The sequence below is a fragment of the Coccinella septempunctata genome, chromosome 1 (assembly GCF_907165205.1).
Source record: "Coccinella septempunctata chromosome 1, icCocSept1.1, whole genome shotgun sequence".
NCBI classification, from domain to species: domain Eukaryota; kingdom Metazoa; phylum Arthropoda; class Insecta; order Coleoptera; family Coccinellidae; genus Coccinella; species Coccinella septempunctata.
The window spans coordinates 6,235,147-6,253,157 of NC_058189.1; the positions used below are offsets into that span (position 1 = coordinate 6,235,147).

The window sequence follows — 18,011 nt, forward strand, 5'->3', positions numbered from 1 at the left end:
TCCTCTACACTGGTGTAAATCAAATCGAGTGTAGAAAAGTGCTACACTTTTTATGCAAACGAAAGGACGTATATGTAATTAACTGGAATGTGTATGCTATGATGGTATATTGAATATTGGTTCATATTAATTTCTGATATATGTATAATTTACAAATTCAAGTGAGTTTATCAATTCAAAACAACCTATTGCACAGAAATAACACCTTCGAAGTATAGCAGATCACCATATACTTTTGTGTCCTAGTCAAAGCTTCATTTATTGTCCATAATTTTGTAAATTTTTTATGAATTGCAGGTAAAAATATAGCACAACAGCGTTTTTCATTAATATCAATACTTTTGTTTTGTCGCTCAAGATGTTTGTTTTCTGATCGAAACAATGTCGATATTGAAATTTAATACAAGGGATAGAATTCGAATTTCGCGTCCCTCAATTAAAAAACAGAAAACTTCTTCTTTTTCTGTTATTAAAGAGTTTTTCTGTGCGTTTTCAGCGCCATCTCATTGTCAAGCGTGTTTTCACTGACTGAAATGTAGTCGGCTTTTAATACTAGAGATAGGAGGGCGTTTCCTACGTTTCTACTCTTTAATCTTTGATAATATCTTGGAATAGACAACAGGAAATTGAAAAAACTAAAACGTTATCGCCCGAACATTAACGAAGTAGGCCCTCCTTGTACTTGCCGACCTTGTATATATCGAGCAGCGACATAATACGAGGTATTGTACAGTTGGTGGTGGCAACTGCATGCGTTGTAGGTGTTACATGGTACCATAACTTGAAGCGCTCGCTAGGCTGGGTCGGCTGGCCGACCCAGCGTGATTAGCGTAAGGAAAGATGTAAGGTTGACTATTCAGAATTAATAAGTGTTGCGGAATAAAGATATTATAATGATTTTCGATTTCTCGATTATTTTTGGGTCGACCCGGGCAATCTTGCATACCCTGACGAGCCATCATTGCACCAACACAAACCAGGCATTGCAGAACCAGCTTACAGATTGAAATGACTACTAAGCACATACTCCGAGATTGCCATAAAATAGACATGATTCGACTTATGACATATCCTCCGAAAAAGATGAAATGGAGAAATTTATCTCATTCCTGAGTGTGCCATTGAGCTGAGTCACAAAATATCCCACCAATCGAAATGGCGGAAGTTCGACTGACTAATCTGTTATTTCCAATATACATTAATATTTCCACTCGATATTGTTGCCATGCAATGTTTGCAATTCGTTTTATACTCTCGAAATTTAATGGATTATGGCCGGCTTTTACTTTGATGTCCACCGATCTTTGAGCCACGTGAAAAGCATTTGAGTTTTGCGAAATTTGTAGAGTAGGTAATCGTGTCATGTAGCCCATATATATTTTAAGAACAGGGGAATTCTCCTCAATTTGGGTTATCACTGCATATGCAAGTTTGAACTGAATAATTATGAGTTTCATTCATAATTTTTTCGAATGCACCGCGGAAACTATTCAAAATCATTCTTCAAATTTGGGATTTTAAAATTTAAATCGCTTGGTTTCGAGTTTACGATTTGGCAGCAGCGCCTACTAGACAATGAAAAGAACAATGTCCAATCAGCTTGTTTATAAAAACAACAGCTGTTGATTTACAGGCACGAAATTATTGGCGAGCTTCAACTGCAAAAGGCCATAAAAATCCCATAAAATTTTAAGACCTTCCTCGTTCGTCGCAGACTTCATAGACAGCCATCTTTGTCTATCTCATCAAGATAATTCATTTGTTGTCCTTTATTATCAAGGCATATTTCATTCGATGTTGCCAACTTGTGCAATCGAAATGAAACGCTTTGAATTTTGAATACCTTATTTATCATTTTTAAGTGCTTAAAATATTTTTTTTTGGGAAACGGTTGAAATGGTTATTTCAAAATGTGAAGTTTCAGAGATTTCATAAAAAATACATCATTTTCGTCAGAAGGAGTATTCCCTATTTGAAAGTGTACCGGATTCGGGATCGTAGAGAAAAGTATAGTCGGGTGAAAGTAAAGTAGGTATGAACTTTTCGTCACAGGAAAATCCCCCCATAAACCTTCTATTCAGAAATTCCTTATAGATATGAAATCATCCACCCCGTCTGAAAAACTTCTTTTTCCTTCGGCACTGACATTGTTCGATGAATATTTCATGTGGAAACTTAAATCCTTCAACTCTCACCCAAAAAGCTTGTTTTAGCGCGTAAATAAGTGTAAAAAAAGTCCGGTGAGTCGCATTCGGAACGTGATAGAACGCAGAACGCAGCCATGCCGGCGCATTCGATCGAATCTATCGTGAACGTGGCGCCTCGACGGAAGCTTCGCGAACGAAACGATGCATCGCCGAACCTTTCCGATTACCGCGCACGAGACCGCGATCAGTCGTGCCGTGAGGCTCTAGAAGTGTACTCTACCGCTTTTCCCGATCTAGACAACACACTTTACTCATTTGAGTCATTTAAATACCACCCGGCATTGTAAACGTCAACCTAACAACGTGTACGCCAAATAGGTAGTGGACAACGACTTTCTTCTGGTCCTTCGAGCCGGATAAGGCTTCTCGCGGTTTTCCTCGACGCATTGCGTTCGTGTTTTATTTCCCTTCAGTTCTCCGCACACTGTGTGCTCTTCTACTGTAACTACGTCTACGCTGGAAGACTTGCTGGCGCTCAATTTAAACGGACTAGGGAAAAGCGACTCTGCATAACCATCTGTGTCAGTTTATGTGATTTCTGTGTTACTTTAGTTTAGGAATGTCGAAAACGTGATCGTATGGAATCAAAAGTTTTCACCGGAAGATCGTTTAATGTGTTTTAAAGTCGTCTTCTGTGTAGTTCTCGGTGTTTCCACTTGTGACTTGTGAATCTTTGTATTTTGACCATGGATATACTACCATCAGGACATATTTTCCGAGAGCTCCAGGATATTCACGATACCGGCTATTTTTCTGCACAACCTTCCTTGGACGATCATTGGCAACAGGTAAGACGGAATTCAAAGAATCGTTTCTTATCAAACCATACATCCTGATAACCCGTCTCACTTTTATCGGGAAGAATGTTTGTTTTTAGTTCTTTATCGCGCCTACAGTCCATTATTCGAAACAGGTTTCCTTTTTGTGAATCAGCTTCGTAGAAATCGTAGACGTTTTTCAACCACCATATATCAAGCGCAATCTTTTTTTTTCTTGGAATATCAAAATCCAGTTTTCGTCCGATGCATCATCGCATCTGGCTGTTCCGAGAACTTTTCGAGTTGCACCCATACATTTGCCCATGAAAACATGCTTCTCTGCTAAATCCGCGAGAATGATGTCAGGAATGTCCGAGGGGTCTTTCACTGGACGTTTTTTGTACACTAAAATTCCAATTTCTTGATTAATTCCACTAAATTCAGGAAAATTCCGTTCAATTCATCTAAATTCCATTCAATTCCGCTAAATTCATCATAATTCCGCTAAATTCATCATAATTCCGCCCAATTCCACAATTCCGTTCAATTTATCGCAGTAATTTTTAGTGAAAACTCTACATGAGTGTGCTGTCCACTATTAGTAATTAGGACAAATAAACATCAATCCCTCAATCCCGATTGCACCGACTTATTTAAGACAGGATTAACGTTAATTCGGTGATAGTTATGGTAACTGCTATAGAAATCAGAGACATAATCAAGTATTAACGTTAATCTAGCCTTAAATAAGTGCACACGGCCGTTTTGAAAAGAACACTGCATAACTGAACATTAAAACCTAAGACAAAAAAACAAAAAAATAAATGATTCTCTACTCAGTTTTGTCGAAACCAACCTGTATCATATCAAGTTGTCGTCAAATAAGTACGAATTTTGCTATGTGTTTCATGTTCCCCTGCTGTGATTTCGCAGCAAGATTCGCTCGAAGCTTCGTCTTGCTCCATCTGAAGTATAATTTATCCTAGACTGAATCTACTAGTGTATCCAACCTGAGATCAGACCAAAAATCGAAATATCAGTAGAACAGCATTATCAAATAAATATATCATCAACTAGCTGACCCGGCAAACGTTGTTTTGCCATATAAATAATTTCCATGTTGTATCATAAAAAAATAGAAATTAAAAATTTTGTCTAAAAAATAAAAAAAAAATTTAGGGGTGGACTACCCCTAACATTTAGGGGGATGAAAAATAGATGTTGGCCGATTCTCATAGATAGCTGACCCGGCAAACGTTGTTTTGCCATATAAATAATTTCCTAATGATTAAATTACTAAAATGGCTATTAAAAAATAAGGGTTGATCGTAAAAGGGTGAAAATTGAGGATTGTATGTATTTTTGTATGTTGTATCGTAAAAAAATAGAAATAAAAAATTTTGTCTAAAAAATACAAAAAAAATTTAGGGGTGGACTACCCCTAACATTTAGGGGGATGAAAAATAGATGTTGGCCGATTCTCATAGATAGCTGACCCGGCAAACGTTGTTTTGCCATATAAATAATTTCCTAATGATTAAATTACTAAAATGGCTATTAAAAAATAAGGGTTGATCGTAGAAGGGTGAAAATTCAGGATTGTATGTATTTTTGTATGTTGTATCATAAAAAAATAGAAATTAAAAATTTTGTCTAAAAATACAAAAAAAAATTCAGGGGTGGACTACCCCTAACATTTAGGGGGATGAAAAATAGATGTTGGCCGATTCTCATAGATACCGGATAAGCACAAAAAATTTCATCAAAATCGGTCAAGCCGTTTCGGAGGAGTATGGTAACGAAAACTATGACACGAGAATTTTATATATTAGATATATCAAACAAATATAATCAAAAGTGGTAATTTCTTCAAACCAAAAAAACTGCTGAAAAAATTAGGGTGGCGAAATAGGTGAATGAACCTATGAACTAAAACTATTTTACCCTAAGACCCAACATATTTAGGAAATTGAGTGGCATACTTTTGTGAGAAACTCATAATGACGCCATCTTCATTTGTTTTCGAGCCAAGTATGACTTAGAAAAAATCACTATTATTTTTCATTTCAAATCTATATTTAACCACCTACATTGTGGCCCGCGTAAAATATTCCAGCCGAATATTTCCGTAAATAAAAAAGTTTTTTTGGGAAAACGGCTAGGAGGGTCAATTTCCATTTGGACATTTCTGACAAATTCAGAAACTCGACCACTTAATGCATGTCACCCATCACTTCCTACTAGTTTTCTACATCGAAATGTACGCCATATTCATTCATAAATAAAATCATAATCACGTTTTCTAGAAACACTCAAATACATATATGGAAATGTTCCACTATGGATTGTTTGACATGGCCGCCTTGTATAATATCTATATTAATAAAAGAGTATCTATGGTTTACTTCAAAATGCTTTATTGTTCAAACGATCGCACCACATTGGACAATTCTTTTTTTGTTGTGTTTATTATTGTTAGGGCAAGGTTTATGTATATAACAAAATATTCACAAAAAAAAATTGTACAGAACAGAAAAAAAGGCATTCCTTTTTCTTACGACCAATCGAGCAATCACGATGAGTTAGTTATTATTATCTACCCTAGAAATAATTTAAATGGCACAACTAGGTTTGCCGGGTCATCTAGTGTTAAATATTACTGAAATGATGATAGAGATATATCAACTTGGCTCGAGCATCATCGACTTCACACCAAAATAAGTTATTTTATAGGTTATATCAGTGTTAGGTGACACGATTATTCAAAAGCATCTTTCTGCGCATGTTCATTTCCATTCAATTCCTTTACAATTCCATTCAATTCCTTCACAATGCCCTTCAATTCCATTGAATTTCTATAAAATTTCCTTCAATTCCGTTCCAATCAATTCCAATATAATTCCGTGTAATTCCATAAAATTCCGTGCAATTCCGCTTCAATTCCATCATTTTGTACACTAAAATTCCGCAGTGGAAGACCCCTCGGGAATGTCGCAATCTCATTCGTATTTATTTTATGGTTAAAGCCCGCACTGAGGTTTAAGACCGGTTCTAAAAATATGCGAAGTAGTGATTGGGTCATCGGTATAAAATACTCACAATCGCGGTTTGTGTTTCTGGAACTTTTATGATCTAGCCGTTTCCTTGGTATTTTTCCTTTTTGTTTTCCTTTGATAGATCTACGGATTACGAACGACTTTGTTTTTCCATTATAAACCATCAGAAAAAAGTGTCATTATAATTTGCGACAGACTGTCGCTTCCAACAATCATTGGGAACTGATAAGCCGTTAATCTTATGGTTAGTCTTTTATAATACATAATAACATCTTGCAAAAACCCACCACCGGTATTCATCTCATAATTTGTGTGCTTGAAACGCTGTTAATTCATTGGCGCCGTGTTTCGTAGTATAATTTTGCAGCCTTCTTGTGAAATCTAGTGGGAAATGCAACTAACGAGGTAACTATGTAGTGGGTAAAGTAAGATTTTCCCAAAAATGGAATAATGTGTGAAAAAGGATTTTGACAAGAAAGCCAAAGATGACCGTTCACGTGAATCAATTATAGCCTAGCCATAGCCTACGAGCAGAAAAAATAATATGCACCCCTTCTGAGAGATGGGATGTGCAAAATGGCAACTTTTCTCTCCTTGGCTTTGGGCTCGCCAAGAGTTCAAATTTTCGGTATTTTGATAGTTTTTCACGATGTCTTTCATTATTCTGAAAAATATGGTTTACCGCCATTTGTTTCAGTTGTGTTTTCAGGAGTTACGACCCCGTAAAGCCATCCCGAGAACAACCCTACGGTTTATTTGCTGCTGAATACATCATTTCGAATTTTTTTATTGTCTTCTGAATCTGAGTCTGCGAAAATTTACACAGTGATTTATTTATATATAGTTTTATTTTACTTGATTGTTTTATTGTTTTTGTTGCTTTTCCTTATATTATATGTATCTTATATTTTTGGATTGTAAATCTAGTCTATAGTTGAAAGCTCGGTTGAAAGCCTTTGCATGTAATTACCCTTGGTGTATGTAAAGTGAAGTTAAATAAATAAATAAATAAAGATGAATAAATAACTCGTCTTATTATTATGTTCACAATATCTATATTTTCAGCAAGACTGAGCTAAATTCCAATTTTAGCTTGTGCATTGGGGAACAATTTGTTGTTGCTCCCCATAATTTAGTGGCACCATATAAGTAATGAACATCTGGGACCGTGTTGAATATATTATTGCCACAGCGCTTTCACCGAAAAACGAGCCGAAAAATTTCTGAAAGACTCGTTTGCAGTGGCAATAAAGGTGCAGTTTTTCTTGTAAGATGTTTAACGATGCTTTTAGATATAATATATTCACTGCAGAAAACTCCATTTTGCCCTTGATTTTTCCTGATACTTACTGAATTTCAAAAACATTAAATTTATCTGTCTATTGTGGAAATTAATGCAGAATTCTTGAAGAAACATGATTCTGAAATAATTACAAGTATAACAAAAAAGTTTTTGGAATTATGGACTAGATTATGATATTTTTACAAGAATTGCACTTTCCACGAGATAAAATTGTCGGTGCTTATACTGAATAATTCGATAAAATCATGTATAACGCAGCAGTAGCGTAGTTAATATTCAAGCATTAATCCTGTGAATTCTTTCTGTTAATTCATTCATTCATGAAAAATGTGTTTCGCTAGCAATGTATTGCAATCTCGATTGCAAAAGCAGCATAAGTCATCAATGAATCATTTAACACGTTTGTTGATTCTTTGATATCAATGCTGAAAAGTGGGGTATTATTGAATGTAGATTATAAATGGAAAACAACCATATACATATATCAAGTGAGGTATAAGCAGCCAGCCATTATTAATGCACTGTTATTATTGATATTTGATATCATTCAGGTATAAAAAAGTTGATATTATTGGATAATATTACACATAATGATGTAATATGTAATAAATAATCATCGGAGTCATGAAAATCGAGACTAATAAACATTACCTTCTGAGGTGAAAGAAGAAATATGTATATGTAAACTGAGATGTCAGGCTTGTCAATTGAAGGACAGGTTCGAACGAACAATGATTGTTTTACTCTCGGCTTTACCGAGGGCTTTACCCAAGATGATCTGAAAAATATTTGACAAATAACTAAAATTTAGATAGGTACTATAGAAGCTCAGATAGGTGTGTAATCTACACTCACTCCAGCTTATCTGAAAACATTCAATGTTTCAATTAGTTCGGAATGTAATCTACACACGAATCTACAGGGTGAATTTACACACATTTCCAAGCTAGTGTACAACCGAGTGTACAACAATTTCCACTCATGATCACCCCCTCGATGTTTTTACATACCTCTGGAGTTTGGGTAGTTTTTGCATGCTTTTTGCATTAAAAAGTCTACATAATTCGCCTGAAATGTGAATTATATTCAGTCTACTTTTGCTCGTACTTTTGCATATATTTCTGATTCAGTCTGAAACTTCTACTTCTGTCCATTCTTTTAACGATAATTTACATAATGATCTTATAAGAAAATGATGCGATGCGTTTAAAAATTACTGGGAAATCAGTGTTGCTCCAGATTTCTGACTTGAATATTGGGACTGCAGCCTTTATCGTCGCCACTTGTACACACACCGTTTCTGTGTAAATATCCTTTGTTATTGTGACAGGCCCTTTCTCTTTCAACACATCTCACCCCCATATTCACATAAGTTTCCCTTTCATTTTCAAATGTGTCCCACCCTCTCTCCACATGTCACAGAAATCTGAAAAGATCCCAGAACCGGAGGAAGAATGGATCAATTAATCCCCGATTCTCTCAATAACAGTTTTGTTTTGAGGCAGTCTCGGGTGTTCCACTTTACCAACAACCATATTTTCAGACCCACGCGTCCATCTTCAGTGATTTGTCTTTCGTTCCCTATGTCGAGAATTTATTATAGTCTGCGAAGTTTTACGATTGTTTTTGAACTGCGAGTGAAGTGCAGTTATTGTTCTCTCAAAGCCAATATTGTTTATTTCTAATTGATATACGTTTGTTTATAAACATTTCATATCTGAGAAGGACGATAAATCCGGCGGAGTTAATTATATCCTGTGCATGACTGTTGGTCATGTAATTTCATTCAATTACATTTTTTCAGTGTTGCATTGAATGACGTTTGAGTCTCGGTTTGAGTTGATTCTCATTACCGAGCTCAATACCTTCCAGATATTTGGATGAACGGAAGTAAAGAACTAACAAGAATCCTTGAGCAAAATTTTTCAGATTATAGTTGGGGAGCCACGATGCTAAATCGGGATTTACTCGAGCGTCGTGGAGACCTAGTGGATTTTGAAGATTAGATGGTAGAAAGAAAAAAGGTTCTATGATGTATGCACTTCCAGCGGTGGGGAAAGCGTCTGCAGGTTTCCAAAGATGTAAGAAAAAATCATTAAGTGTACAGGGTGGGCAAATTTCGATGTTTTAGCACTACAGTTTTTAAACCAGAGGAGATACACAAAATCTGATACCCCATTCTTGTTCTCTTTTTCTGAGAAACTAACAATAGTAGTAGTCATTTTTGGCCATCTACTTTTGTTTTCGAGTTATAAGCGAAAATTGGAAAAGTGGCGATATCGAAATAAATTTATATCTCCGCTAATACTGATGATAGACCTCTGAAATTGAAACATTATATAGGAACTTTTTTACGTAGAATCCAGTGGCGTGCACGCCTTTTTAGCAGGATTTTCAATTACGAAGCTATGACCCAAAGTTATGTTTTTTTAAATGGGAACAGCAGATTTATGTGAAAGCTTAATTCTTACTGATTTCAAAAATATATAACATCATATGGTTTGTATCAATATAAATAATAGAAAATGTTTTAAAACCTTTTTTCTCAATATTTCTATGGTTTCAACTTTTGATGAGCATAGAAAAATATAGCATCGTATGATTACCACTGTCTCCTTCTAAAGTCCTTTCATTATTATGAAAATTTATGAAATATATCTTGATTCAAATTTTGTGAATATTGGTAACTTTTTACCAATATTCATAGAAAGAATGACATTGCCGGAAGGAGACTGCTTTTGTTATAGGAAACTCTATTATTCTGTGCTCGTCAAAAGTTGAAACCATAGAAATATTGGGAAAAAGTGGATTTGACCATTTTCTATTATTTATATTGACACAAACCATATGATGTTATAAATTTTTGAAATAGGTGAAATTTAAGCATTCAAAAAATTGCACAGAAATCTAATGTTCCCATTTAAAAAAACATAACTTTGGGTCATAGCTTCGTAATTGAAAATCCTGCAAAAAAGGCGAGCACGCCACTGGATTCTACGTAAAAAAGTGCCTGTATAATGTTTCAATTTCAGAGCTCTATCATCAGTATTAGCGGAGATATAAGTTTATTTCGATATCGCCATTTTTCCAATTTTTGCTTATAACTCGAAAACAAAAGAAAGTGGCCAAAAATCACTACTACTATTGTAAGTTTCTCGGAAAAAGAGAACAAGAATGGGGTATCAGATTTTGTCTATCTCCTCTGGTTTGAAAGCTGTAGTGCTAAAACATCGAAATTTGCCCACCCTGTACATACCTACTCGAGCGTGCCAGATTAAGATACTGTATATGCCCTACGTAAAAAAATGATTTTTCGAGCGTGTAAGATTTTTAGAGGATATGTTAATTGAACCCAAAAGAAGCTACTCTTCAAGAGACTGACAAGTCGAAAGTGACGCAAGATCACAGCGGTCCTTTGAAAATGTAAAAGAAAATCGTTACTTGTATATACTTGAGCGTGTCAGGTTTTCATACACATGGTTAATCTCGGTGTTGCAGACGTGTTGACCCAGTAATCTGACACTAATCAGGGAGGTTTTCTCAAATTGACAGTTTGAAGATGATAACAATGCATTTTTTTAAATATTTCCCTTCCTGTACCTTTAAACGTTTCTATATTCATGATGAAAGTTGTAGATAATAAAATTCTATACAACTTTTGTCTGAAGCAATTTTTCACAATCTTAACCGTTTTAGAGTTAGAGGCCGATAAGGTCGAGGAGCTTAGCCACACATGCGAAAGGCCAAGGTCAATGTAGAATCTCAGTCTAATGCACATTCATCGCCATATATCTCGAAAACGGTAGAACGTAAAACAAAAATTGCTTCGGACAAAATTTTTAAAAAATGTTATGTTCTACAACTTTAATAATGAATGCTAAAAAGATTTGAAGCCCAGGGAAGGAGATAATTCAAAAAAACTGATTTTTGTGACCTTTATGGTCAATTTTTATTGTTTCGGCTTGCTGAAACTGTCAGATTATATTGTTTTCGTTATTCTTGAATTATCAGCTCAAAATAAGAAAAAAAAACACTATTCTGACAGGCTGTATTAGACAATTCCCCCTATATACAGGTCTAATTTTTGGTAGAGGTCCAAGGTATTTCTCCTCGTATTTCCCCTTATATTAATCTGACACTTTCAAGTATATCCCGAATTTCCCTCTTGGGCTCCCCAACTACATACTAGGTACATCTAGGAAATGAGAAAGAAATTTGGTATCTATCTCATAAACTGAGTTTAAAAACGTCAATTAAGGCCAAGTCTTATCAATTTGATTGATCCGTATTTTTGGAGACATTGAGTAAAAGAAGTAACCTATCTGATTGTGAATTTGAACAAACTCCTGGTTCACGTCAGTGCTTTTTAAATTTTCATTCTGCAGTAATCATAAATACATCATCAGTCCATAGTAAGATGCTCCTTCCAATGTTTTGCATTTGCAATTCATTGATATCCTCGACACCAGACGCGAACGGCGCCATCGGCATCATTAAAACAGTTCGTTTTCCACACACTGACAACGTCGCCATAAAATTACTATGTTGGTAATGGCGAGCACGGCACACGCTGATGCGACCTTGTGTTTATGCGATTCACCTGTTTCCTTCCTTTTGAGCTCTCCACATCACAAAAGGGCGTCCTTGTCTGGGGACAGCGGTGGAACGAACTGCTATTCGAAGGGTTAGATACAACTGTACCAACTATTCCACGCCAGGGTCGGAGTAAGAGCGAACTCTATTTCGTGCAGTATTAATATCGAGATTTATGTATGAATTATCGATAGTGATGATTACGAGAGCCTCGTCTTTTTTTTTGAGACGAGACTTGCTATTTCATTGACAAGACGAGACTTTTCTCATCTCTCTTCTTCAGCTATTTTCATGACTGAAAGATATTGTCAGCATTCTTCATTCTACGGCAATAAACTTCCCAAGACGAACGCAGAGAACGTACTTGTATTGGTGAAAATTATCAGGGTATGTTTATGTGAAACACATTGCCGGTCTTTGATATACAGGGTGCTTTCAAAGTTGAGGTTTTTTTTTTTGGACATAAGGTAGAACTCATCAAAATAAGTCATTTAACCACAAATTGTCAATATAAAATATCCAAGATGGCTGAGATACAACCCCTAGAAGTTCGACAAAATTTTATTGAATTTCAACTACGGGACTGTGGAAGGCGAGGTGGAAGGTGACTCCGGAATCGGAAAAGCGAAACAAAACATAAACATATGGCTGGACAATGAATGGCTCAGTACCAAGTTCATCGGATTAGATGCATCAGGTCACTTTTGAGAGAATCATAATTGTTGTATCGTGCAATTTATGGCGAATAAAATGTAGAAAATCGAGGCAGTTTCTAGAAAGTGCTTATGTGATGTTGAAAAAGTGCTATGATATTTCCTCATTTCATCCCATTTTTATGACGATGGTTGAAATATTCGAACAAGAAGATTGCGATGCCCATTGTGAAAAAATTCGTGAATAATTTAGACGAATTTTATTGGTGAGATTCTGAAGTATTATTCCATTTTTGAGAGACTTGTGTCCTAAGTCTCTCCTGTCAGTTGTCATCGAAATGAGCCATTTCATAAAATCGTGTAATTTAATGAAAAATAATGAGAACAATTCGGCAATCCTAAGTTTCCATTTTCATTACCACGTAAATATAGAACGAGCCAATATCCTAAACGAAACCACATGGTTAAAGCAGGAGATAAATTTTTTCCCACTGCTTTGCGATAATTCAGCTAACAAATGGTCTAGGCTAGGGTCGTATGAGGATCTATTTCAGTAATCATTTTGAATTTTTTTTTCAATTTTGTCATTTTGAAAGTTTTGTATCGGTGATTTTTAGTGAAACGCTTCATTTTGACCAGTTTTACCCTCGGTTCTACCTTCTGTTGAAAAAGCCTCACCTTCAAATACACCCTGTATTTCATAAATACGAGCATAAATATTACATTCATATGTGCGTAAACTCTGAAAAACCGAATAGACTGTAAAGTGATGCAGCTGTGGCTATTTACTTCTACAGGTCTTGGAACAAGTACGCCAAACAATAAATGAAATTTCATATGATATTATAATTAAACTTCCAAAGGCAAATAATTGGAAAGAATAGATTCAGCAGAACGAGCAGCAGAACATTATCAACGACGAGACTTCGACACTCTTGCAGGAGACTGGATACGAGACTTCTCGTGAGCATCACTTATTATCGATTTGTTAAAAATGTTGATTTGTCCATCAAGCGCTGATTCTCTGATCAGTATTTCTAGTTCTAGTATTTCCAAGATGAAAATACTTGTTGGGTTTGGGAACGTTATTAAAAGAAACCCCTTTGTGTGATGGCCAACGTTTCGCAAAATTTATTATTGCATCATCAGGGCTCTAGAAAAACAACTAAAAGTAATTTCGCTCGTAATTTCGTATTTCCTCAATACGTCTTTGATACAATCTGCGATCGATTGATCTATGCCACGCTAACATAACGGCCATTCATACCATCACACGTGTGATTTCACCACCGCAATCTGCCACGTATAATTGTTACTGTAAGAAAGAGCTGCAACTTCTTGGGTGAAATTATAGAACGGACCAAGAGCGCAAGAGATGTGCTAGCCTACCACTGAGTTCTTCCAGATACACACACACACACTCACACAATGACACACCTGTATTGGGTCGAGTGTTATTTACATAGTATTTTTCGCCTCCGTGCAGTCGTCACCTTTGTAAATGTTTAACCTGCCTCACTTTCATGCCGTTATGAATACGCTTAAGTGGATGGAAGCGCTCGGTCCCTAGACGCCCATTACGAAAAGGAGTGGAACTTAATGGCCATATTGTGCGGATGTAATTTTGAATTAACAAGTTATGCATCTCGGTTCCATACGTCTCTGTGTTGCGAAGGACGTTCAGCCCATGGCTTGAATCTTCCTAAACCCAATAAGAAGTCCTATTCATCTCGTGAAAGAACTGAAAAGAGAAATTGTGAATTTGGCAACTTAGTTTCTCTGATAAGAAAATGATATCCATACTACGGCAGGCATATCATTGGTCTGCCCATAGAAATATCAATGCCGGATCCAGACATAAATACAAACCAAGGTGCGCATAGATCGAGGCATAGATCTAAAGGCCCCATTTACACTTACCGAGAAGCTCGACTATGTACTCGGCCAAATACAAAGCCGAGCTACTTCGATGCGGCTGGTAGGTTTTCCAGCTGGTAAAAGCGATACACTTGTCTAGTGTGTTCCGTATTGTCAGCATGAATATTTTTTTAGTTTAAAGTAGATCGTTAATTCTGAGGTTAATTATATATTTTACTTTTTACTTCTGCCACATAGAGGTCGGATAAATTCATTGCTTTAACCAACTTGAGGTAAACAGCTCCCGCCTGTGTTTGTCAGACACTGTATTGAAAGTGCTGGTGAAATTGTTCGTTGACAGTTTTACTCGGTTTTACCTCATTTTAACGCCGGGTAAGATTGCGTGTACAAGTTTGAAGAAGAAAATGACTTTGACCAATGTTATTGGTGAGTGTCATATTCTAATTGTTTTCACTGTTGTCTCGATTCTTTTTTCGTTGTTGGTTGAATTGATCCAACTTCGAAAATTTGTTTTAAGAATTCTTGGGGAAATGTTTTATTTCAACCAGTTAAAAGAGACTCACCTTCAACAACACCTGTATGAGATCAAATCGGTACACGTAATGCGAAATTAAGGAAAATCTCCTCCATTTATGGATGCTAGTACCTATAGCGACGACTAGTACCTATAGCGACCTATAGACTCCTTGCGAAGCATGAGAGTTGTTGACAATTCGGCAACGTCGTCATTTATTAAAATAGCGCTGTCCAATAGGTTAAACAGCTAGAGTGGCCTTCATCAGTTATCACCATAGTAACGTAGTCCCACGTTGCCAATCGAAGTGCAAGAACAAGCAGCTTTGGCCTTAGTTTTTCGTGCTGCTGAGTACCTACTGTTCATCTGTTTGGTTCAACAGTGCTCACGTCAATAAAATCGATACCCTCCTCAATGATTCTATGAGGATTGTTACTGGAACCATAAAATATACACCTCTGCATTGGTTGCCCGTTCTGTCAAACATCGTACCACTTCATATTCGCCGACAGGTGGCACTCTCGAAGTGCCAAATTGAAATCTCGTAAGCCTTTATGGCCTAATGATTTTCTTTATTTGAATAATAGTCACAAAAAATTTTTGCAATCAGATTCGAATTAGAGTAATCTCTTCAATGAAGGTTTGATTATTGATCCTTCAAAAAAAGTCCCTTCATTTGATCTTCCTAGAAACATTTGGTGTACGCTGAATCGAATCAGGACTGACCATGGTCGGTGTAATAGCATGCTCTTCAAATGGAATGCTGTTGAGAGTCCAAAGATGTGAGTGTGGCGCAGAAGAAGAAGAAACTATAGACCATTTGGTAAAGAGATGCAGAATATATAAATTTCAGAGTGGTTCCGAAGGTACTCTTTCGGCTACCGATCCTTTTCTTAGATGGGTTACAAATTTCGAAATTATTTAAGGAGAAATATAAAATTCAATTATTCTCTCTTTTTTTCTTTCTTTTTTGTTTTCTGATTATTCCCACTTCGTCAACCATCATGCTAGAATGAAGGGGGCAGAAGTTTTTGGATTTTGTCCTATGAAGAAGATGCCCTTCAATATGATAATTAAAGCTTATTCTTTACACAAATTCCGAGACAAATTCATTACGTTACACTTATACGGGCAGACAGAGAGTTCATTCTGAGGTTTCTATCTTTTTTTTTTCATGTATCATACGAAGATATGTATGGTACCCCGTTGACATTTTTCCTCTGCTTACACTGAGATCTGGAACGAGGAACAGGTTTTTAGGATCTGTCTTTTGTTGCCATTTCTTTACACCCGCTTCATTGTTTTTAGATTGTAAAAGTTTGTATCACTATATTTCAAAACAATATTCATATATTATGTGCATGTGATCCTTTCTGCGGCATTTGAAAAAATACCGATTTGAAGCTATTTTTTTTTGGTGTAGCAGGGGGAAAATCTGCAAGTCAGATGAACCACCTCTCCTGAGGGGAACAAGTGTGGGGTTTCTCATTCTCCTGAGCTCGAGACCCACTGAAAACCCTTAACTGCTTCTTGTATATTGGTTCCGGGCATTTTCCTATAAACCGTTCATCTCTTAGTCGGTTTTCTTCTCGAACACTATCGTGCTGGGATTTATGTGTTTATCCTCTATTGGATAACACTTAGGCCCGGTACTTTCACCTTCGAATAAATTTTATTCAACCAATAATGACGTACCGACATTCGATCTATGACAAATAAACTCTTCTAATTAAGTTTCAATGACAGATTTATTCGATGAATAACACTATCTGAAAGTGAAAAGTCTGCATTTTTACTAATCTTACGAATAAGACTTAATAAATGCGAATAAATTTATTTATTCGCACGTGAAAGTACCGGGCCTTTATTGGATTTTTCAATAAATTTCTGTTCTTATTTTAATCTCTTTTTAATTGATCTCTTGGTCTCCTTCGGTAAATTCGCATTCTCCTTTTGTCTTACTCTGGATCGTAGTCCACTAATCTCCTGAGTTCTTCGAATGGTTTTTCGCTGTTTCAAATAATTCCTCTGCTTTTCTGTTCATGAATTCCGTTATGGTTTTCCATTTTAGGTCCCTATAAAGCTGTCTATTCCTGACAAACCAAGGTGCATCTATTGCACATCGTAGCAGCTTGTTTTCAGTGGCCTGAATCCTTTTGATGTGGCTCTTTGCCGCGAAACCCCAGGCAACTGATCCATAAGTCAGTTGAGGCCTAGCAACGGCTTTGATTATCTTCAATTTTGTCTCTTTCGACATATGGCTTCTTCTTCCTATCAGAGGAAAGCTATTCGAATATACAGGGTGTATTTGAAGGTGAGGCTTTTTTTCAACAGAACGTAGAACTGGTTAAAATGAAGCGTTTCATCAGAAATCACCTATACAAAACTTTCAAAATGACAAATTATTGAAAGTGATTACTGAAATAGATCCTAATACGACCCTAGACCGTTTGTTAGCTGAATTATAGCAAAGCAGTGGGATAAAACTTATCACCTGATTCGACCATGTGGTTTCGTTTAGGATATTGGCTCGTTCGATATTTACGTGGTGATGAATTTGGAAACTTAGGATTGCCGAATTGTTCTCATTATTTTTTTAGTTACTTACACGATTTTATGAAATAATGGCTCATTCCGATACCAAGTGACAGAAGAGACTTAGGACACAAGTGTGAAAAACAGAATAATACTTCAAACTTTCACCAGTAAAATTCGTCTAAATCATTCACGAATTTTTTCACAATGGGCATCACAATCTTTTTGTTCGAACATTACAACAAACGTGGTAAAAATAGGATGAAATCGGGAAACATCATATCACTTTTCCAACATAACTAAGCTAAGCACTTTCAAGTAACTGCTTCGATTTTCTACATTTTTTTTTCACCCTAAATTACACGATACAATAATTATGATTCTCCCAAAAGTGACCTGATGCATCCAACCCGATGAACTTGGTACTGAACCATTCATTGTCCAGCCTTATGTTTTGCGATGCCGGAGTCACCTTCCACAGTTCCGTACTTGAAAATTCAATGAAATTTTGTCG

At 36.2% G+C, this 18,011-nt stretch overlaps 1 protein-coding gene across 1 annotated transcript in view; it reads left to right on the top strand.

The window, feature by feature from the left end:
• Positions 1-2,372: 2,372 nt before the first annotated feature.
• LOC123308351 (Krueppel-like factor 7) overlaps positions 2,373-18,011 on the top strand; it is a 615,580-nt gene continuing 599,941 nt past the window's right edge. Inside the window, exon 1 of the mRNA XM_044890969.1 lies at positions 2,373-2,995. Within this exon, the coding sequence (XP_044746904.1) occupies positions 2,894-2,995 (102 nt within the window). The 5' untranslated portion in view covers positions 2,373-2,893. The remainder of the gene's footprint in view (positions 2,996-18,011) is intronic.